The sequence below is a fragment of the Martes martes genome (assembly GCF_963455335.1).
Source record: "Martes martes genome assembly, chromosome: 12".
NCBI classification, from domain to species: domain Eukaryota; kingdom Metazoa; phylum Chordata; class Mammalia; order Carnivora; family Mustelidae; genus Martes; species Martes martes.
Genome location: NC_137900.1, coordinates 57,875,914 through 57,898,802, shown reverse-complemented (window position 1 = coordinate 57,898,802; position 22,889 = coordinate 57,875,914). Strand labels below are relative to the sequence as shown.

At 42.8% G+C, this 22,889-nt stretch overlaps 1 protein-coding gene across 2 annotated transcripts in view; it reads right to left on the bottom strand.

The window, feature by feature from the left end:
- Positions 1 to 22,889, bottom strand: part of ACO1 (aconitase 1) — a 56,752-nt gene that overhangs the window by 17,069 nt on the left and 16,794 nt on the right. The window contains exons 1-12 of one of the 2 annotated variants that reach the window (XM_080819743.1): positions 21,798 to 21,859; positions 17,803 to 17,921; positions 16,560 to 16,728; positions 15,160 to 15,297; positions 8,311 to 8,380; positions 8,000 to 8,183; positions 7,168 to 7,307; positions 5,226 to 5,397; positions 4,352 to 4,452; positions 3,126 to 3,242; positions 1,865 to 2,024; positions 449 to 584 (exon numbers count right to left, since the gene is read on the bottom strand). In XM_080819743.1, coding sequence (XP_080675869.1) covers positions 449 to 584; positions 1,865 to 2,024; positions 3,126 to 3,242; positions 4,352 to 4,452; positions 5,226 to 5,397; positions 7,168 to 7,307; positions 8,000 to 8,183; positions 8,311 to 8,380; positions 15,160 to 15,297; positions 16,560 to 16,728; positions 17,803 to 17,921; positions 21,798 to 21,847 — 1,556 coding nt within the window. In that variant the 5' untranslated portion in view covers positions 21,848 to 21,859. Of the gene's footprint in view, positions 1 to 448; positions 585 to 1,864; positions 2,025 to 3,125; positions 3,243 to 4,351; positions 4,453 to 5,225; positions 5,398 to 7,167; positions 7,308 to 7,999; positions 8,184 to 8,310; positions 8,381 to 15,159; positions 15,298 to 16,559; positions 16,729 to 17,802; positions 17,922 to 21,797; positions 21,860 to 22,889 lie in introns of those variants that run through there. The other variant, XM_080819744.1, reaches the window with a different exon arrangement.

The following is a 22,889-nucleotide window of genomic DNA, read 5'->3' as shown; positions in this document are numbered from 1 at the left end:
CAAATCAGGAATAGTGGGGAAACTGGAGGGATTGTATTCGGTAACAAACAACTTGTTTAAACCAAGGAATTAAAACATGTTTAGCCAGTTATTTTCATGCCAAACGGCAGCCTCTCAGCTGCCGAGCCAGCACTAGCCCATCTCATGACCTCTGCCAATTGAGAAGAGACACCCCCTCCTCCAGAAGGCTGCAGCACCACACCAAAGCACAGGCTTGATTTCAGCCCTGCTTTGCCCTTTAAGAGCACCATTGTCTGATGAACAACCAGCACAACTGTCCACAGGAGGGCCTGACTATGGGAATGTGAGGGTGGAAGTCTGCTAACTGGCTGATGAGACTCATCAGATACCACCAGAGAAGGTGATGCGTGTTACAAGGTGATGCGGCGAGATACGTGTGGAATAAAATACAACATAAATGATGGTATAAAAGAAAATGCCTCCTCACCCAAGCTGGGACAGATACGGCATGACCCCGCTCTCCCGCAGGTAGTAGGTGACCACACCGCTTCCAGGAGACAGGCTAGTTTTGATGTAAGGCTTCACGTTCAGACCAGCATTCACAGCTTTCTTTGCTAACAGTCCTGTGAAATGGTAAACACCCACACAGTGTTGGGTGGCTGCCCGCTCTCGGTGCCGGGGCGGTTTTAGGAGAGAGACCGACCCCTCCATCTGTGTTGCCTGCTACCACCCAACAAAGCCCCGATCGCGGTGCTTACTGTTCCTTCTGCTGCCTAGCACAAATCAACAACTCACTGACCCAAAGGTATTTGCACATACACAGTGGACTCAGAATTAGTCAAGGAAATGAAGAAAGAGATAGGCTTTTTCTTTTGAAGATATAAACCTAAAATATTAAGGAATATATTATAGAATTACGATTTTAACTTTTGGAGGGAAAACAATCTTTCTGATTACGTTTTATTTGGATGAAGATTATAACTGGTAGGGCCCTTTCTTAAAGGTTATAAACTGTGTACTGGTTGGTGAGAAGTACGGTCAGGGTAGAGTAAAAATCTAGTCCCCAGGTATTCTTTTAAAGGAGAAAATCAAGAGCTCTCAGCCACTGGAATTTTGGCAAATACAGAGACTACTGCAGAGACGCAGGGTGCTCTCTTATGACGTATCAGAGAATTTGGAAAGAAATGAGTGGGGGGTAAAAAGGCACAAGAATCTACAGACAAGCTACAGACTTGTCTTAAGGAAACTCGTTTGCTCCAGATACAAAAAGCTTAGGGATCAACGCATGAATCCTTGGATAAAGGTGTTCCATATGTACTTGTACACTTTTTAAAGAAAGAACTCTTTGATGATCTTTGGTTTATGGACACAAAAGGAACTCTTGGGAATGACAAAAAAAATCTTGACACTAAAGAGACTTCTATTAATAAAACTCTGTATATATTAACTACTTGACCAGAATTGCTTAAGAGCCAAGTAAGCTCCCTGTGCCCTAATTCAGAGACACTTAAAATACTTCTGAGACAGACTGAAGCCCGGTGTACAAAAAGGCCTATCAGGGTTTTTACAGACACTAATCTGTAATATGAAAAAAGTTTTTTTTTCTTTTAGAGTCTGACAAAAGATTCTAAGCTTACCAGAAAAAAAAAATTTTTTTTTTTGCTTTCTTCTACTTATTTTCTGCCTTAATTCTAAAGACAAGTATGCATTATGTATTCTACTTTACATACTTTGCTTTGGACACTTGTTATTGTGTAAACACTTTTGGACCAACACATTTCTGCATCAGGAAAAGACAAGGTTTGGGGAATTGCATGTAGATTCAGGTAAGCCCCAAGGTAATGTCTTGAAAGATTTCCACCCACGTGTCCCCATGACCTCGGAGAGGGAGGCTGACACTCACCTGCCCCTAACATCACAGATGGGTTACTGGTGTTTGTGCAGCTAGTAATGGCAGCGATGACCACAGAACCATGAGTAAGGGTGAATTCGCTATTATTGTAGATAAACGTCTTGTGGTCATTATGATGGTCCAGAGCAACCTGGAATCCTTTAAACCCTTGCTATGGGAAAGAAAAAAAAAATGGAAGAAAAACCACCGTGAAATGTTCTCACTTTAGAAGAAAAAGAAATACCTTGTACCTATAATTTCAAAAGCCAATTTTTAGCAAAACAAATATCTCGGCCAATGAACTCTGAAATGCTACAGAAAAATGAAAGCCTCTTTATTGTTTTTAAATCTTTATAAAAGACAGTCATAATTTCTGACTCTCACTCTGCTTTGAAGTCCTATTAACAATGACTTGCTTACAACTACAAATTTAGTTCCAAGTTAGTCTAATTAAACCAGATGACATTACTGTAGAGTTTCATGGATATGAACCACGGTCACTGATTCTAACATGATGGAAATTTAGAAAAAGGTGTCCTTTTGGCCAGATTCAACTAATTGTGGTCAATAAGGCAAATCAAGTACAGCTGAACATTTGGCGTCATGCTGATGGCCCCAGGATAAAACGTATCACATATCTTAATCATCATTTGGGGAGATGTTCATTGAAAATCTGCATACAAGACACTAGGTACTTTGTGGAATACAAAGGTGATGCTGACACAAACCCTCACTCAAACATATGGTCCAATAAGGGAAATCAGACCTGCAAATAATATAAAAGACCAGCAATGTAAGTTCAAGAACATGCATGCCATCCAAGGGTTTCAGACCAAGTGCCATGGAAGGTTCAAATGAAGGACCCATGACTTTCTGCTATGAGATGTGAGGCCACGCTGTGGAGGGTGAGGGACACGGACATGAAGGGAGGGGGAGGAGCCATGCAGGTGGGTGAAAGGGGGGCATGAACAGAAGTACAATGGCCAGAAAAGCCGGGGCAAGTCGAGTGCACAGTGTGATGAGAGTCATAGGAAAAGTAGATGTTTGGGCAGGGTTGTGTTCACAGACGGTAATGGGTTCTAAGGAAGCTGTGTGGCTCTTGGTTCTTGGACAGGCACTGAGGACTTCAGGATGGAGAAGAAATGCCGTCAGCATCAGGCTTTGGGAACCTTCGTCATGGCGTGGGGGAGTGGAAAGCAGTGTGGCTCTAAGACATGGGGCACAGGGCTAGGTGGGGAGGGGGGACTCCCACCTGGCTCTCCCCAGCCCCTACCTTGGCTCCGAGGCAGCTCTCAAAGTCCTTTTTCATGTCAGTCACAGCAACTTTGTCCTGAGGCCTTTTTGGTCCACTGCAGCAAGGCACAACCGTTCTCAAATTTAATTCCACAACCTGTCCACCCAAAAGAGAAGGAAGTAAGAGCTGACATTGTACCCTCAGAGCAAAAATGCAAGCTGGGCCAGAGAACTGAAAACACCACAACCACAAAAACAAGATGCGCCTTGTGACTCTGTTGATTAAGCCTCTGCCTTTAGCTCAGGTCATGATCCCAGGGTCCTGGGATTGAGCCCCGCATCAGGCTCCCTGCTCAGCAGGGAGACCGCTTCTCCCTTCTCCTGTTCCCTCTGCTTGTGCTCTCTCTTGCTCTAAAATCTTTAAGAAAAAAAAACAACAACAACTAAGCCATCACATTCATAAACAAGGACTCAACGTTCTTCTTAATCCTTAAGGAATGAATTTCCAAAGATCAGGATGGGCACGTAAGTGGCACGGGACAGGCAGGAAGCCTTGTCACCTCCTGGAAAGACCAGGGTGTGTGCCTAGCTACTGGCCAGCATCTTCTATGCATGCAGTTTTGCAAAGCAGCCAATGCATCCTTTTTAATGCTTAGCTTAGTTTGAGATGGGTTTTCTACTAAAATGATACAAAAACCACTGTACATTTTTCTAAAATGATTTGATAGGATGCTGCCATTCAGTCATCAATGCCAGGCAATGGGCCAGGGTCTGACTGCATATTTCCTTCCCTCAGGTGTACTGTGAAACATAACCAGGGTGACCTGGTGACCACCCAGGCTTGCCAATCCAGAAAAATGTGGAATCAATTTGCCCCCTAGAGAATGAATGAAGGTAAGTCACTGGATAAACCAGAACTAATTGCTATGCTTGACCTCCATTTCTTTTCCATCTATAGTGATGAGAAGAGCCCCTTAAACAGCCCTACTCTCTCTGGTGAAGCCCTTCTTCAAAGGTCTTCCACATCAGGGGAGTCAATCAGTAGGTCAGAAAGGGGACACACATTCAACCTAATGGCCAAGAGAAAAGGAAGAAGTCATTTTAGGTTTATAATTCCTTATCTTCTTAATTGTTTTAGTCTTTTAAAACCTTGTTCTTCTGTGATGACTTGGCAGTGACTAATTTCCTACAAGTATGCCCCCTCAGAAAAAAACATACACAACTAAAATCACCGCCTAGAGGAAAAGGAAATGCACTCTCTCATACCTGGGCAAAGTCTGGGTCTTGAGAGGGGTCACTGAAATCCCGAAACATTCCTACAGCTTGAAGATACTTTTTCATTTGCTTTACTTTTTCTTCATCACGACCTAAATGGGCATTTTAAGAAATAACAAGTAACAGAGGTTAAGATTTCCTGCTGAAAGGATGTCTGGGTGGCTCGGTTGGTTAAGCATCTGCCTTTGGGTCAGGTCATGATCCCGGGGTCCTGGGATGGAGTCCCGCATCGGGCTCCCTGCTAAGCGGGAAGCCTGCTTCTCCCTCTGCCTGCCACTCCCCCTACTTGTTCTCTCTCTGACAAATAAATAAGTAAATAAGTAAAAGATTTCCTGGTGAAACGAATGTCTTTCCCAGTAATTACACAAGTAAGGTGCATTCTGCTAACACGCACACCAAAACCTTTGCTGATATTTCAACTTTCTGTCTAATATTCTGATTCTCCGGCTGATGGTGCTGTTTACTAGGGATCATTAACTGATCTGGACTATTTTCTGAAGCAGATTCTGGTCCTGTCTGTAAATACTCCTCCTCTCTTTGGTTATCATCATCCATTCAGAGGACCTCAGGCTTAGTTAACTGTCAGAGCACACCTTCATTACTAAGATCATTTGCTTCCCATCAAATAACCAGTAGTAGAAGACCAGTACGAACACTTAGGCTTCCGAATACCTGAGCCCTTTTGGCTGGCTACACCATGTCTTTGTCATATCTTCTGAATTCCCAACAACCATTTTGATTCCATAGAGAAAAGGGAAAAGAAACCTATAAATGCGACCCTGTGCACTCCAAGGGGCGGAGGCAGAAGGCGGTGCTCTGATCCTTGGAGTCCCAGGAAGCCTGACCCAGGGCTGTCTGCACTCACCTGTCTGCACCAGGTACTTGATGCTAATGTCATCAACTGGGAAGAAGGCGGCAGTGGCTCCATACTCTGGACACATGTTCGCGATGGTAGCTCGGTCAGCAATGGACAACTGGGCTACTCCCGGCCCAAAGAACTCCACAAATTTGCCCACGACCCCCACCTGGCGCAGGTGCTGAGCAGCAGAATAAGAGAAAAGCTTGAGACTCAAGAGCCCATCTTTAAGATGCAGAACTAGCACTTTGTAATTCTTATCAGCTAGCCTGGTGAGTAAACATAAAAAATAAACAGGCCCAACATATTTTTGATTACTTTAAAAAATAGAATTTAAAAAGCAATGTTAACTAAATATGGGGAATCTTGGACTGGATCCTGGAACAGAAAAGAGTCATTATTGAAAAAACTGGAGAAGTTTCTAGTTTAGTTAATAGTGTCATACTAACATTCTTTATTTTGATTAATGTACCATGGTTATGTGAGATGTTAATGTTTGGGGAAGTTGGGAGAAAGGTAACAGGAACTCTCCTGTTTGATCTGTATTTACATCGGCTACCCTGTAAATTTAAAATTATGCCAAAAACAATTTTTACCCCCCCCAAAAAAAGAGAGAGAGAGAGAAAGAAAGAAAAAGTAATGCCCAAAACACAAATAACATTAATAAAAGTTTTACATGATGAGAAGGACTTTTCCTCTCTTATGAGATCATTGGAAGTGCCTACAACTGCTAAAAATCAAATAAATTCTTCCACCCTAAATAGTCTTACATTAGTTTAGTAATTAAGTAACAGGCTTATTTTCAAGGGTATAATGAAAAAATCTCCTGAACACAAGTACAAGTTCATTGTAACCAAAAGATCAGCCAGTCTGACTCTCATCTCTTTCCCAGACATGCCATCAGCCAGGGCTGGGGCCTCCGTGGCTCACTTGGCCTGCATGAAGCCAGTCTCACCAGTGGTGTGGACAGCCACACGGACAGGCTCTTCGGGTTACGTGGGCTTCTGCTAAATTCTGTGGGAAAGTCCTACGTAATTCTGCATTTGAAGAACAAGGCACAGACATCTATGATAACCTATAGCATTTAAATAAATGCAATTCCAAATTCCATAAAGATTAAATCAAAGAGAAATAGTTTTTGTTCTTTAACAGGATAGTAGTTATCCCTAACATTCCAAGCCTCCTAACTATACAACCAGACAAAAATAGGTTCATGATAATAAAAACAAAACAAAACACTCTTTTCTAATAATCTTGCAAAATGAAACTGCTCCTCTCCTTTTGCAAAGCAAGCAAATCATAAGATAAAATAAAATAAAATAAAATAATTTCTTGTAAAAGCTAAATAAAAGGAAAAAGAAAGTACTATTTCCAGCTTGGAGAAACTTCTGTTACAACAACGAAAGTTCGAATACAGAGAAGGGATTTAAAAGAGTCCGACATTAAATCCACAGAGGCAGTTTGTTATTTACACATAAAGAAGAACCATGTGGAAAAATGTAGTCTAAGTATAAACACACTTGGGAACGAGTTTTACAACCTTGGGATAGTGGTTATTTCTAGGAATGCGGAGGACGGCTTTAGCCATAAATATTTCATTTTACTTCTTAAAAAATATGCACACAGGGAGAACTCCGAAGCAAACGTGGGAAATGTTACCATCTGTTAACTCTCTGTGGTGGCGCATACGAATGTCATTTTAACTTCTGTGTATCTGAACTCTTTCACACTTTCAAAATATTGTTTTAAAGAAAAGGATCCATGCAGCCACGGAAGAGTAAAATGAACATTAACTAACACTTAACCGCAGAACTCTCCCCTTATCTCTTTTTAAAAATCATCAACATCCTGTTTCCTAGAGCACATGGAAACCAAGAGGACTCCATCGTGCATTCGCTCCCTGTGTGTCCCCCAAACCCGCCATGGCCAGGAAGAGGCAGCGTATGGTTACCTTGGTAATGGTGAGCACGATGTCAGTGGATGTCACCAGGGGGTGGGGATTTCCCACCAGCTTGTAGCCAATCACCTGCGGAAGCACCATGCTGATGGGCTGGCCCAGCATGACGGCTTCGGCTTCGATTCCGCCTACTCCTGCAAGGAAGGCTCTCATTGTGCCTCACTATATCCCACAAGCATAATCTAACCCCGTTACAGTGCTTTACTAGTGCAGATCTGGGTTCTGTAAAGAACAGTTATCTTTTCCCTATTTCCCTCTACGGAATTTTTAACAAGTATTTCTCAGAGTGTGGTCCCGGGGACACCTGTATCAAAATCCCCTTGATTCTACAGCAAGTGAAGAAATGGGGTTCAGGGGGCGCCTGGGTGGCTCAGTGGGTTAAAGCCTCTGCCTTTGGCTCAGGTCATGATCCCAGGCTCCTGGGATAGAGACCCACATCAGGCTCTCTGCTCAGCAGGGAGCCTGCTTCCTCTTTTCTCTCTGCCTCCCTCTCTGCCTACTTGTGATCTCTGTCTGTCAAATAAATAAATAAAATCTAAAAAAAAAAAAGAAATGGGGTTCAGGAATCTCCATTTTTTAACAAACAGAGGTGATTTGCATATATTCTAAATGTCCCTAACCTTTATGCCAGTTCATTCTTCCAAACATTATTACTGAGTGCTTAGAAGACATGAGATAGTCTTCTAGGCACTGGAAATCCAGCAGTAAACAAAACAGACAAAAGATCATGCAAAGTCATGCTCCTGGGATGTCACGGTAAGAGTGGAAATCAAGCTACACACTAGAGAAGAGCTTATATGGAAGAGGAAGCTGGAACGATGCTCACCCCAACCGAGGACGCCCAAACCATCGATCATGGTAGTGTGCGAATCCGTGCCCACGAGGCTATCTGGGTAATAATAGCCATCGTGATCGAATACCACTCTCGCCAAATACTCCAGATTCACCTGGTGGATGATTCCTGAGCCAGGGGGGATGATCCGCATGTTGCAAAAAGCCTGAGAACCCCACTAGGATTGAGAACGGAAAGAACACCATGAAAACCCAATGTGTTTCTGTGCATCCCACCTCCCTGGCACCTCTCCTTGTACCCACGAATATAAAGAAACAACCAGTGGAACCAAACTCCGCCCATACCTTTAAAAATTCAAATCGTTCTCTATTTCTTTCAAATTCCAGGTCTTGATTCTTCTGTAAACTGTCTGTCCTGTCAGAGACAAAAGGTAAATGTATAAATTTTAAGGCTTAAAATATTACCAGCCGAATTTATCGGTGATAAACAAACGCACTGGCAATTTCATCCACAGGCTTGCTGGGTGGTACTGATGCATTCATTCACATGGGAAATGAGAGGGAATTGGCAAAAGTAGAAAGAATAATTATTATTTGGGTCAAGTGATCCTACACTACATGGTGAGTAGCGAACATTAAGTGAATTTAAGTTGAAACTAATCTAATCACAAAGCCTGACTTTTAGGAACAGACTCCAGACAATTATGATGACAACAGCCGCTTAGATATTGAAAGGACCATTGTTTCTGAACTCCTTTCCCATGGGTAACTTCGTTACAACACCTCTCTGAGCTGAGCCAGGTCCGGGCGGCATTTTCATCTGTTTCTCTTGGGAGATAGGCATCAGCAGTGCCAGGAGGCTCAGGCATTTATAGAATCATGATCTCCTAGCTCTCGGACAGAGGTTTCTGAGAAAGATAGTGCTACCCAAGAACATCTATAAAGGGCAGATTACAGGGGCACCTGGGTGGCTCAGTGGGTTAAAGCCTCTGCCTTCGGGTCAGGTCATGGTCCCAGGGTCCTGGGATCGAGCCCCGCATCGGGCTCTCTGCTCGGCCAGGAGCCTGCTTCCTCCTCTCTCTCTCTGCCTGCCTCTCTGCCTACTTGTGATCTCTGTCTGTCAAATAAATAAATAAAATCTTTAAGGAAAAAAAAAAAGGGCAGATTACATGCTGAGGTTTACTCAAAGTCATTCAGTCCATCAGGAATGACACAGGCAGAGCGGGGCATCAAGAAGCTTCTCCAGGATTTTGATAATAAAATCACATCTATTGTTTTGAGTCAAGGTAGAATAAACCAGAATTACGACTTGGCAGGTCGGGCACACAGAAAACACTCATAAACCAAACCATGGATTGCGTGCGCACAGGAAAGGATAGTAGAATTAATAGTTGAGACCTAAGTCAGACTTCATTAATTAGTAGTTAATACTTACCGACTTCACTGGACATGAGCCACTCTTCTAAATATTTAAAATTTATTTTCTCATCTAGTCTCCATGGCAACCCTTTAAATTAGATGCCACAAACACCCACATTTTCCCAAAAGAGGCAACTCAGATACAGAGAGGTTAAGAGACTTGCTCAAGACCACGCAGCTAATAAATGCTGGAACTGGAATTGGAACGCTGTAGCCGGAGTCACAGTGAACGGTCGTGTCACAGGCTTCACGTGTTTTGCGCACATGAACTCATCAGTCTGCACGGCCATCCTTCACAGAGGTTCTACTCTTAGCCCCGTGTGCAGAAGAGGAGCCGAGGCACAGAGAGCTGAGCTCACCTGTCCAAGGCCAGATGTTTGTCGATGATCGAGCCATCATCTGAGCCCAAGTCTGATGGCCCTGGGGCCTGTCCCCTGACCGCTGTTCTCTACGTCTCATCCACGCTCTTCCTTCACTTAATGACCCAGAAAGCCTACCCTGTGCCCCCCGCTGGGAACACAAGGGTGTAAGAGCAGTGTGTGCACTGCTCAGAGCCTGCTGGGTGATGCAGAGAAGCACGCAGGCAACTGTAAGAGTGTGATTGTCACTGCCGTGGTACAGGGGGAACACTCAGAAAAGGTCGCAGATTCAGACTAGGGGTGGGGATGCCTTTCAGAAGAAAGTGACACTGAGGCCGTCTGAAGGACATGTGGCATCAGCCAGATAAAGACAGGTAGGTGCTCCTTGGGCAAAAAAGGATTGGAAGCACTTAGCATTGACAAAGAGCACATTCAGTTACTGCTGAGCAGGGAGCCCGATGCAGGACTCTGTCCCAGGACTCCAGGATCATGACCTGAGCTGAAGGCAGACGCTTGACTCACCAAGCCACCCAGGCCCCTATGTGAGTTGCTTTGATGGAATCAGTTCCTGAGGGTGCCTTAGATCAGGCAGCCATAAATTCTAGCTCCACAGGACAAATCTGGCGCAATACCTGTCCATGTCTGGCCCTCAAGCAAGCAATAATTTTTATATTTGTAAAGGTTGTAAAAAAGAAAAAAGGGTATGTGAGCAGAGACGGTATGAAGCCAGCAAAACCTAAAATATTTACTACTGTTCCTTAAAAAAATGTGCTGATCCCTGATGTAGAGTATAAATGCCTGTGAGTGTATGTGTTAGAGAAAAGCAAAAGGCAGAGAGAGAAAGGAGAGATGCCAGCACAGGAGGATGAGGCAGGACAAGAATGCTGCCCCCGGAACAGCAGAGTCTCTGGACCAGGGCAGCTACTCCTCCAGGCACTCATCTCCTCACTAGTCCACTGAGGGCTCCATCCACATCCACATTTCCTGCATCAGGAAATACCTGCATCAGGAATATTCCTGCATCAGGAATACCTCGGACACCACACCGTCAATGGGTCATACCCTAATGCGTGAGCTTCCTTTCCGCATCTCATCCCCACTCCCACTTTTCTACATCATCTAATGACCTCCCCTCCCACCATTTAGTTTCTGCAACTATCAAAGCATTTATTCCAGAAATAACCTAACTGGCTCCTGTCAGTCTGTTCAGCCTACCTTTGTACCTTTGCCAGAATCCATTCTCTAAAGCACAGATCATCATGACCCATCTGGAACCTGCCAACGGCTTTCCATTTCTACATAAAGTACGAATCCCTTGCCTTAAAAAACGAAGTCCTTCCGTGTGACCTCAAGCTTCCTTTATAAGTCTTCTCCTATCGCCTGGTCCAAACCTTCTTCAGCTTCAGCCACACTGAAGCCCTCATACTCTCCCAAACCTCACTTCCCTCACACTCCATTCTCTCAGTGCCGAGTGCCTTTTCCAGCGCTTCCCTCTTTGTAAGGCCCCTTCAGGACCTGGAGCACATGATGCTCCCGGCAGAACCCTCTGGACTCCCCAGGTCAGGATGATTTGCTTCCTTCTCCGTGATTACTCCACTTAGCAACTGCACTGAAGTCATGTGTTCTTTAATTTTCTCTCTTCTAAACTAACCTGTTTCTTAAGCAAATACACAGTTGGTCTTAAATAGATTTAAGGAAGGCATCTTAGAACATTGCTCTTAATCATATGGGGCCCTTAATCATATGCCTCTGGCTCTGCTCTTCTCTGGCTCTAGCTCTTCTTCTTTTTTTTTAAAGATTTTATTTATTTGGGACGCCTGGGTGGCTCAGTTGGTTAAGCAGCTGCCTTCGGCTCAGGTCATGATCTCAGGGTCCTGGGATCGAGTCCCACATCGGGCTCCTTGCTTGGCGGGGAGCGTGCTTCTCCCTCTGCCTCTGCCTGTGCTCGCTCTCTCTCTCTCCCTCTCTCTCTCTGACAAATAAATTAATAAAATCTTTAAAAAAAAAAAAAAAAAAAGATTTTATTTATTTGACAGAGAGAGAGAGAGCGCGATCACAAGTAGGCAGAACACCAGGCAGAGAAAGAGGGGGAAGCAGGCTCCCCGCTGAGCAGAGAGCCAGATGCAGCGCTTGATTCCAGGACCCTGAGATCATGACCTGAGCTGAAGGCAGAGGATTAACCCACTGAGCCACCCCGGCGCCCCAGGCTCTAGCTCTCCTACTCCTACTCATCCATACTTGTGGATGACCAGTCGGGGTCTCTTTCCCTCACTGGTCCTTCCCAGCTCTAGAAGGACAGCAGAAAAGCAGGGTTGGAAGGGCGACATTTACCCCGGAGAATGCTGGCACGTCAGCCTGACATAAATAGTATATTCACAGGACAAGCAGAAGCTAGTAATGCTTAGGCAGTTTTAAGACAGGTTAATTCCAGGTGAAAGCCTATTTACTCATTAAAACAAAACACCTTTTTTGGCTCAAATTAACAGTGCTAGTTCCTGGAATGAATGAGTAAACAGACCTAGAATTCAGATTTTTCCACCACTCAGGACTTCCCTAAATTCACCAATCAACTGAGCTTTTAATAAGGTCTCTGAATATGAATGGCCTCACAGACTAAAGAGGAAATTTCTCCTTAGGTACATAGTTTGAATTCAGATTTGAATGTATTTCAAAGTTTCTGAGTATTACATTTAATGGTACTCCAGAAATTCAAAAACAGTATTTACAGAGGAGATAGTTTCCATACCCATGAAATCTAGCCAGAAATTGTTATGATATCTTGTTGGTTTTTTTTTAAGGTTATTTTTGAGATAACTTTGAAAAACTTTACAATAATGAGTTAGTTAGACCTTTCATTCCTAAAAATGTTGAGGCTAATTATTTTTATTCAAACCAGGCAAAGAGCTCAGAAATACTTAAATGAGAATACTTATCATCTGAGCACCCCATCCACAGTTTTTCTAGTTCATGTCTGGAAATACCTGGAAATCAGCCCATAGCACACAGTTCCACAAAAGTTGAGACATACCACATTTAATTCCTTACAAAAATGAAGAAAGAGACTGGGAGGTCAAATTGCAAAACCAGATTCAAGCAATAAAAACAAAACACCACCAATGAAAACACTTCTAACAGAAATGTTGTCTTTCATTAAAAAAAAAAAAAAAAAGTATTCCCAGATTTGGGTATCTGTTTGGATCAAAGTCCTTCCCCCTAGCTCCCCACTGGACTTTGCTGTTTTCAGTAGTGCAGTATAAATGAAAGGTTCCATAAAAAAATTGAAACCGGAGTTGACAGATTTCGAGGTTTAAAGAGGAAAAATAAATTACAGCGAACTTTCTGATGCCCCTGATTCATACTGCTTAATCAACAGACAGGAGCTCTTTGAATTTTGAGTCAAAAGACTTCAGACATTAAAACAATTACAATTCTGTCCCCACCAGACATTTCACCTTCCAGGCAGTGAAATCAAGGTAAATCATCAATGCCAGTGAGAATCTCCAAGAAAGATAAAGTTGCCCAAGATTTTGTGAGGTTACTTGTATAACTTCTGCAGTGGGGTGTTGGGAAATATCTTTTTTCTCAAATTGAATAACATTTTGTGGATGTATTTTTAATTCTTCCCTTTGACACCAAACCATTAAATTGAGTTCATGTGATTTAAGGGACAAAAAAAAAAAGACAAGTTGCCTAAGGATGAGGTTAGAGTCCAAAGGAAAGGGAACAGCTGCTAAGGATCCATTTGTTCCAAGAACTGTCAGTTCAGAAGACAAAGCACATTTTTCTTTATCCTGAATTTATCTGGTTTTTATAATGGCAACCTTAATCTGAGAATGGCCAGTTACCCCAGTTCTCTTGAAGCTGTATGGAACCCATTTAAATCTCCAAGGAAGCAAGTTTTTTTTTTCCCTCTTTGAATGGTTTGTTTCATACTGTTAAATGACTTTTTATTATAAAAACGATAGCTTCTTACAATCCCAGAAATATATCATTTAGAAGTTTTTCTGATCTTTTAATCTCTGTATAACTTTTCATCTAGCTGAGATCACACTATACATGCAATTTATATCTGGCTCATTGAGCTCTGACACGAGCATGGTCCAAGTGTCATTAAACACTTTATAATTATAACAGTAAATGTTACCTAATAATTCACTTTAAGGACATACCATAATTTAATAAATCACTCTCCTTTGTTGGACATTAAGAATGCTTCTAGGTTTCCATTATTATAAATAATGATTTAATGAACACTATTTAGTGATTAAGCTACTCCTGAATTTCCAGATTATCTATGAAGGGGTAATGCTCTGAAGTAGAAATTCCAGGACAAAGGATATGACAATTTCTAATAATCTTCATACACATTGTTTTCATCATTCCTAATTTATTATTAGCAGTGCATAAAAGTGTCTCCCTCATGACACCTTTATAATTAATAATATTTATTTTCTAACCTTAACTATATTGATAAGAGAAAATGGTATCTCAAGAATTTAATCTACTTTTTTATTACTTCTGAAGTTGAAAAGGATTTATATAGTGTTTAGTGTTGCTTTTCCTTTTATTGTGAAATGTCCACTTTCCTTTGCCCATTTATCTGCTGAGTTTTACTATTTTTGAATGGATTATGCACACTGTTTATATATTAAGAATATTAACCCTCTGTCATATTTGTGGCAAATCTTTTTTAAGATATTTACTGTTAATTTTGAAGTCATTAAAACTATAGTTCTTTTTTCTTTTTTGCTTCATTCTTTGCTTTTAAATTTAGAAAGGTTTCAAGACATTTGACATATACATAATTTTCTTCTAAGTTTTTTGATGATTTAACTTAAAAAATATTAAAGCTTTAATTCACAGTCATTGCTCTCTCTACCAAATAATTAATTTCCCCAGCACTGAATGTGGTATAGTTCCTCCTTTCCCCACTAATAGTTGATAATAACTATTCAGTTATTCTTCTAGCAGTACCTGGTTGCCCTCCCTGTATAATCCGGCAGTTACTCCTATAACAGATGGAGTGTACTCCCCACCCCTAATTTAGGGCTGGACTTGCTTTGATTAATGTCACTGTGAAGAGGATTGATTCTATGCCTGCCCTGATCTAAGCCTCAAGAGATACTGTGGGTTCCCACTTGCCCTCTTGAGCCTCTGTGATGATCACCAGATAGCTGCTTTCTCCTTTAGCCTGGGCCCCAGAAGAAGTAAAAAGAAAAAAAAAATACATTAAAAAAAATAATACTACTACTAATAAAAAATCTTCACTGGAAAATCTATAGTAAGTTTGAGTTTTTCTGAATACATCTTTTAAAGACTTTCTTCTTCTGTTTATCTACATACACAACCAAGGAAGATCTAAACTGCAAGACTCTGCACAAAACAGAAAACCCAAGTAATGATCCTAATCTCTCACCTTCTGTTGAAGTCCACCTGGATGGAATGATCAATTACAAGATCGGCAGGACAGATGGGATTTATTTTCTCGGGATCTCCTCCTAACTTCTTCACGGCATCACGCATGGCAGCAAAGTCAACCACGGCTGGTACACCCCTAAGAAAACAGAGCGTTAAGCAGAAGACAAAACTGTTGAACAAGTGTCCTTGGAATGGTCAGCTTTGGCCTCCATTGACAACACCGGCCATGAGCCAGTTTCATCAGTGGGGTGAGCAATGGATGACTCAGAAAAGTGGAAGCTGCTAAACACCTTTCCTTGAGCAGACATTGGTAGTAAGTGCCATGACTGGGTGGTATCTCTACATGAAGTTTTGTCATTGCATTAAAGTTAACAACAAGTAGGGTTTAACCAGAGATTTTGGGAAAGCAGGCACTTAAAAAACTCTGGGAACGTTACTGCCACGGCTGATTCCCATCCATATGATGGGGAGACAAAAGCCTAGAGAAGATACATGGATCTGACCTCCAACTTCAGACCAAATTTCAAGAAATGGATGTAATTCAGAGAAGTATGCTATGAATCAAATTGAGACTAGGTCGAATCATTCCATTTTATTACTTTAGAGTATAAAATTTGTTCTCTAGACTGTCTTCTAGAAAAATGAAATTTGGTCTCTAGAAGGAATAAAAAAACATCATTTAAAAATGGAAAGGCAGGGGCGCCTGGGTGGCTCAGTGGGTTGAGGCCTCTGCCTTCGGCTCAGGTCATGATCTCAGGGTCCTGGGATCGAGCCCCACATCAGGCTCTCTGCTCAGCAGGGAGCCTGCTTCCCTTCCTCTCTCTGCCTCCCTCTCTGCCTACTTGTGATCTCTCTCTCTCTGTCAAATAAATAAAATCTTTAAAAAAAAAAAAAGGAAAGGCAGTGTCTAAAACAACAGACCATGATGTGGAGTAAAGACTCCTGGGAATAGCAGGATGTGAACTGAGGCTTAACGGCAACAGGTCAGGCCTTGTGGCCTCCAAGTCTCCCCTAAGGGGACAGCACATCACTGTTCTAAAGATAGCTGTTTGAAACTGGCTATGTGGGTAACAGGATGTGAGGGAGAGAAGATTCCAAGGTAGCCCTACCTAATGCTATTTCTTCCACCTTCTTCTAGTGTACGTAAGACTAGGATCTCCCAGACCAAAGATGGTGACCTTCGCCATTGGAAGAGGCGGCGTGACTACACATCCCAGTGTGTCCGAGACAATCTCTTGCTGTCCAGGATAACACACCGCTTACATTTTCGAAAGTGTCTGGATATTGGGTGACAAATTATACAGGTACTCTGTGTGTGCGCATGCACGTGTGTGAAGCTTGATCTAAAGGCTGACAAGGGAGGTGGTGAAGAGGGGAGTGGAGTGACATTAGGCTCACGTGAAGTCCTGCAGGATGACACGGGCAGGCTTAAATGGCACTTCTATGTTCTTATGCTGCATGACATTCCAATTTAGGATATTTTCGATGTCATTTTTCTTCACCAAAAACTGATCGCAGTTCCGAACGGCTGCCTCCAGGAGAACTCTGATTGAATATGGTAAGCGTTCTAGGGGAAAAAGGAGAAAGCATAACAAAACAAACAAAAGCCACGAGACACCTTCTCATAAGAGCTAGTTAAAGCCAATCTCTATATAAACTCGATATAAGGCATCAGACTACTCTTCCAACAGGGAAAGAGGGCAAGTTTAAATTGGGATTTCCACAGTTTAAAATATAAGCATATCAAGTGAGTTTAAGACATTTAGTACTTGAAAATACCCACAGACTAAGCAAAAATAAATATATATATTTATAGTTAATTCTTACATAATAAATTGTTGCCTTACCTTGGATTCAAAAAACAGAGTTTCCCTTAAGTTACCATGAAAGAAGTCAATCTAGATATTTACTGTATTATATGTTGGCAAGTAACACCCATGCAAAGTAATATTTCTTATGAAAACTAGTATTTAAGAAAATAGAAAATAACTCCTTTACAACTGTCGTAATTAAGACCAAAGACAGTCACATGCACCTTTCAAAGGAAACACACGCCTGAATACCACATAGGACGGCCCTGGTAATGGGTCTAAGGATAAGACAATGGTAATTCATAAGAAAAACTATTTTGTTTATTTATAAAAGAAATGTCCTATCCTGATCTATGAAAATTATTCACCAATACTATTTGGAAAAGATTAGAGTGCCAAGATAGAAAGCAGAGGGTTTGGAATAAAAAAGACCTGTTTTTGTCCAATTCTACTACCCACATAGTTGTTTCTTGATCACGTCACTGACCCTCTCTGGGCCTCAGCTTCCTCAGGTCTTATGTTTTATAAATGTGACCTCAGAGGGCTGTTATACAGATTAAATAATATAATATGTATGTACAAACACTCTATATACTATAAATGTTACATAAATATCATATGTATATAATCATTATTACTTACTTGAAAATGGGCAATGTAAGAAAGATATGTGTGTGTGAGTTCGTGTGCTTAATCCAAGATTATTCAGACATTTCTGCTACTCCCTCGTTCAATTCTCCTAAAGGCTAATTAGTTACATAGCTTAATTATTATGTAAACAAGACTCTAACTGCTCTGATAACAATTACATCAGAGAGCCATGGACCTACCATATCTTGAATCCTTCAGTTTATTCAAATTGAAGAATTTCTTTCCTGGTTGTGCAAGATCCAAAGGCTCAACAAGGTGTGCAAATGGGTTGCTCATGATTCTTGACGGCCACGTGTCCCTGAGAAAAGAAAAAAGGAAAAAAAAAGAGAGAACATTTAATTTCTACTCTCAAACCTGGACTTCATTGATTCTGAGGCATATTTGCCCTCTTTAATGATTATGGTACATATTCACTTCAAGACATCACTTACCTTTTCAAAGTAGGAGGAGGGCGAGACATACATGACTCCAAGAATGGTATCTTAGCAAACAAAATGGGCTTCTGTGAAGCTATTGCGAAAGCTAGCATTCACCTCTAAAGAGAGCATAAAATCCCAAACTTCTTTTGTCTGATGCCTACAACTTTCCAACCTTCTTCCACTGATAAGGTGTGCTGTGTCTCATGGTAAATCCTGAATACATGAAACAAACTTCTGAGCTGAACTCCTGTCTTTCTTGACAGGAGGTAAAAGGTCCATACAGATGACATACGATTGCATAAAACTTGAATTTTGGAAGTAGGGGCTCGGAAGCAGCTATTTTCTGTTGTAAGTCTCTGCAGCATTTGACATTAATGTGTTAGTTTGAAGTCTTCCTGATTCACTTTTGCATGTGGTGGCAACGCAGTGTTCAATCGGGGAATCTCTGTTACTACAGAGGGGCATAAAGGCCCAAACTGCCCAGATATGTGTGGAGGAGACCCTCTAGCCCAGCTTTAGCCAGGACTTACGTATCTTTCTATAAACTGTAAGTGGTGAACAAGGAGGACACCGTTCCTGGCCTCCACCACACAGATAAACGGCAATTTCAAGTAACTGTATAACTCAGAGAAAATGCACTGGAGTAGGAGTTGGAAGACCTGCTTTCCAGTCCTACCCCTTGGGAAAACAGTCTTAATTTTGAGATAAGAATAGTAACATTTCTGGGGTGCCTGGCTGGCTTGGTCAGTGGAGTGTGCAGCTTGGGATCTCGGAGTTGTGAGTTCAAGCCCCACCCTGGATGTAGAGATTACTTAAAGAGAAAATCTTAAATAAAAAATAGTAACATTACCCACTTAACCCAGGAGTTTTATGAATACTTAAATATTCAACATATTCTGGGGATGACTGATGTGGCGTGATCAACATATTACTGTAAAATGAAAAAACACGTGTGGGCATGCCTCGGGAGATAACGCGGGTTTTGTCCCCGCCACCACAATACGGCAAATATCACAGTAAAGTGAGTCCACTGAAGTTGCTGGTTTCCCAGTGCATATAAACGCTGACACTATACTGTAATCTAGCAAGTGTGCAACAGTATCATGTCTAAAAAAATAATGTACCGATTTTAATGAAGAAAACCTTTATTGCTAAAAAATGCTAACCATCATCTGAGCTTCCAGGGAGTCGTCATCTCGGACCACAGAGCACCACACCAAATGCAACAGTGAAGAAGCTGGATGTATCATGAACATTGTCACAATGTGACACACAGACACGAGAACAAATGCTGTTGGGAAAATGGTGGCAGGAGACTTCCTCAATGCAGGGTTGCCACAAACCTTCAATCTGTCCAAACCATAGTGTTTGCACAGCACAATAAAATGAGGTCTGCCTGTATAGGAAATGACCGTTTGGGAGGATGAAAAGTGACAAGTGGTTCTTGTCTCCACAGACAGGCCTGTTTCTTCATTAAAACACAAAAGGGACAGGCTGCTGCTACAGCTGGGGCAGGGAAGTCAAGACTGGGAGTAAGACTCAGTTTCCACCGTACATCCTTCCATATCGTGTGCATTCTTACCCACGTGCACATGCCACTTTTTGAAAACAAGTCACAAGTTTTAGGGATAGCTCTTTGTGCATGTACTAAGGCTGGTGCTAGGTGATTGTGGAGAGAGGCGCCGGCTGAGAAGCAGTCCCTGCCTCCATGGAGGCCAGACAAGCCAGACGCCTGTCTCGGGCACCAGAGAATGCCGGGGAGAGTGTCTTTCTACCAGTGGCTGTGTTGGGAACTGCTTCCGTCTCCTAATTCCCCGTGGGGAAAGATCATCCTATTTTTCAAGCAAGTCTGGCAATGTGGATTTCCACATGGACTCCCTTGACTTAGAAGTGTTGGTAATGAAAGGTTTCTAAATGGCTATGTGGGTTTGCTGCATGACGGCCAAACTGAACATGCCTGTGGGTGCTGAGTGACCCGTGGACTGGAGGACAGCAGGGTCACTAGAGAGAGAAAACTCGGGTAGGGACTATGGGAAGGGAGGAGGCGAGAGGTGACCTGGGTGAGCCGCTGGAGGGTGACCGCTGCAATGGAAGAAGAGGGAGAGGCTGGAGAGGGTGTCCACGGAGTCACCGAATCGGCCCCTTTGAGGGTAGAGTGCCCTCAGTGCCACACAGATGTGAGAGACTTCCTACCCCTCCCCACCAAATGAGGAGCCAGGCAAAAGGACAAAAAAAGGTAGAAATACGCTGTTTAGTAAGAAATGTGTTTGCCTGTGTGCAGCAGTTTACAAATCTGTGGGCTCAGAAAACAAGATTAATAATTCCACCGACTGGAATTTTAAAGGTGTAAACTGAAAAAGGCAATCATCCTATCCTCCCTTGGATGTGCTACCGATGCCATTGCCCCCAGACTTAACCACTCCAAATAGCAGCAAATGCAAGAGTAAAACTGCTCTTTGCCTCCCAGGGGGATGGATCAAGAGAACAGTGTCTCCGCAGAGGCCGTGGGACCCATGAGAATCTCTGCAGCCACAGAAGACGTCGGGGACGCTCGCAGAACCGGGCAGGGTGGGTCATTCACATCTTTAAAAAGCCTCGAGGTGGGGCACCTGGGTGGCTCAGTGGGTTAAAACCTCTGTCTTCAGCTCAGGTCATGATCTCAGGGTCCTGGGATGGAGCCCTACATCGGGCTCTCTGCTCAGTGGAGAGCCTGCTTCCTCCTCTCTCTCTGCCTGCCTCTCTGCCTACTTGTGATCTCTGTCTGTCAAATAAATAAATAAAATCTTAAAAAAAAAAAAAAGCCTCGAGGCTCTGAATCATTCCTCTCTCTGTGTCAAACCCTAAAGAGGCCAGGCACCTCCAGTTTGCCAAAATTCTGTGGTGAAATCAACTGCTAAGTTGTACCCATGTTGGCCAAGAATCAGCGAGGCTGAAATGTGTCCATCCACTTCCTGGGAGCCTACAAATGCCCTGGGGCAGAACTTCCGAAGACTCAGTCCACTCCGGCCCCTCCCACCACCCTACAGAGCCACCAATGATCCAGGACAGACATAGTGACCGGTCAGGGCGTTTATGGAAAATGACTTTGTAAAGTGTTCTAACGTCTGCTTCCCTTTTTCCTTAGAAACTAGACAATTGTCTAATTTCACTATATTAATGAACCAAATTCTCCTTGCAGAAGCTAAGAGAAAGAAATCTGTCCCTAGTTACTCAGTAGCAGCATGTAAGTACCTGGGTACCGAAACATAAATACCCAGGGCTTTATACCATCTTCTCTATTTTGGCAACATCTCTGTAAGTGAAAGCATGTCATTTTTTTCCGTTTTACCCCTGAGGAAACTGCAGCTCAGAGAGATAGAAGAACTTGCCTAAGGACATACACCTAGTAAGAGGCAGAGCTGGGTTTTAAATCATCCCTCCATGAAACAACTCCTGTTCTTTTTTTTTTTTTTTTTTAAAGATTTTATTTATTTATCCGACAGACGGAGATCACAAATAGGCAGAGAAGCAGGCAGAGAGAGAGGAGGAAGCAGGCTCCTGGCCGAGCAGAGAGCCCGATGCGGGACTCGATCCCAGGACCCTGGGATCATGACCTGAGCTGAAGGCAGAGGCTTTAACCCACTGAGCCACCCAGGCGCCCACAACTCCTGTTCTTAAAGGGGTGCTGGATAGAGGTCACCAACCAGACCCACAAGTTAAAAAGAAAATGCCAGAAGAGGCTCAGGGACCTGAGAACTCCTCCTCCTGCAACTCACTTTGGAATCCTGGAGTTGCCTTTCCTTCTTCCCAGGGTCACCCAGCACATCGGTCTGAGCTCAGTGTCGCCACATGTCCCTTGCACTCTTTACTGAGCCACAGGTCAGTGGAAAGCAACAGGAGCTGTGTTCTGGCGACCAAAAACTGGTTTTGCTTCCAAGTTGGGAAACAGTCCTTTCACACCACCTGGAGGGCTCTGGAAATCCCTCCCAGTTTCACTCAAGCTATCACTCCTGTCTTAAATCACTTTACAGGAGCTCCCCGTGCTTCAGCGATCTCAAGAGAAAGCCAAAAACAATCAGGTTCCAAGGAGGGTTGGAGGGAGATCTTTGGCCTGGGAATAGTCCAGAACCAAAGTAGAACCTGGGCATCATGAACGCTTCCCAGGTCTGCCTTCCCCTGGCCAGAATTGTACCCCATCCTCAAACCTCAAGTAGTACTGCAAATCCTGCAGACTCCAAAACTACCTGTGGTCTGGGTTTCATCTAGAGACCTCCCCTCTTACCTCCCACATCCACATAAAACCCACACCCCACTGTTTCAACTCCTCTCTTTTCTTATCCCCCACCCTGCCTCCCCTGCTTTGTTCCTGCCTTTTTTCTGTTCTACCTAATCCCCATTCAATGCTCATAAAAGGGAGGCGTGAACAGAGTGAGTCACTGTGGATTTTTTGGGAGAGGGTGGAGTGTTATCCTAGTTTTTTTTTTTTTTTTTTCTTTTAGGGAAGAAGGGTTCGTGTGCACGGAAATCTGCTTGGGTGCTACCGTTTTCTGTTCCACAGATTAAGAACAGGATTGCATGGAGGCTAAGGAAAAAAGAAGAGGAAAAGAAAAAAGGAAAAGAGAAAAGAAAAATTTTTTAAAAAGAAGTAAGTTAAGAAGGGGAAGTGATATCTTTGAAGCAATGATGCTGAGCTCATTCGGAGCTTGTGCTTCATGAACAGAACCATTGGAGAGCTCAACATTACCCACCCCGAGTGTGAATCAGGTAGGACACGTGACCAGTGCTTATGCAAAAACTAATTTTAAAAAGAGACACTTGCACTGTATCTGAAACCCTTCACTACATCTAGCTCACACTCTTTAAAATCA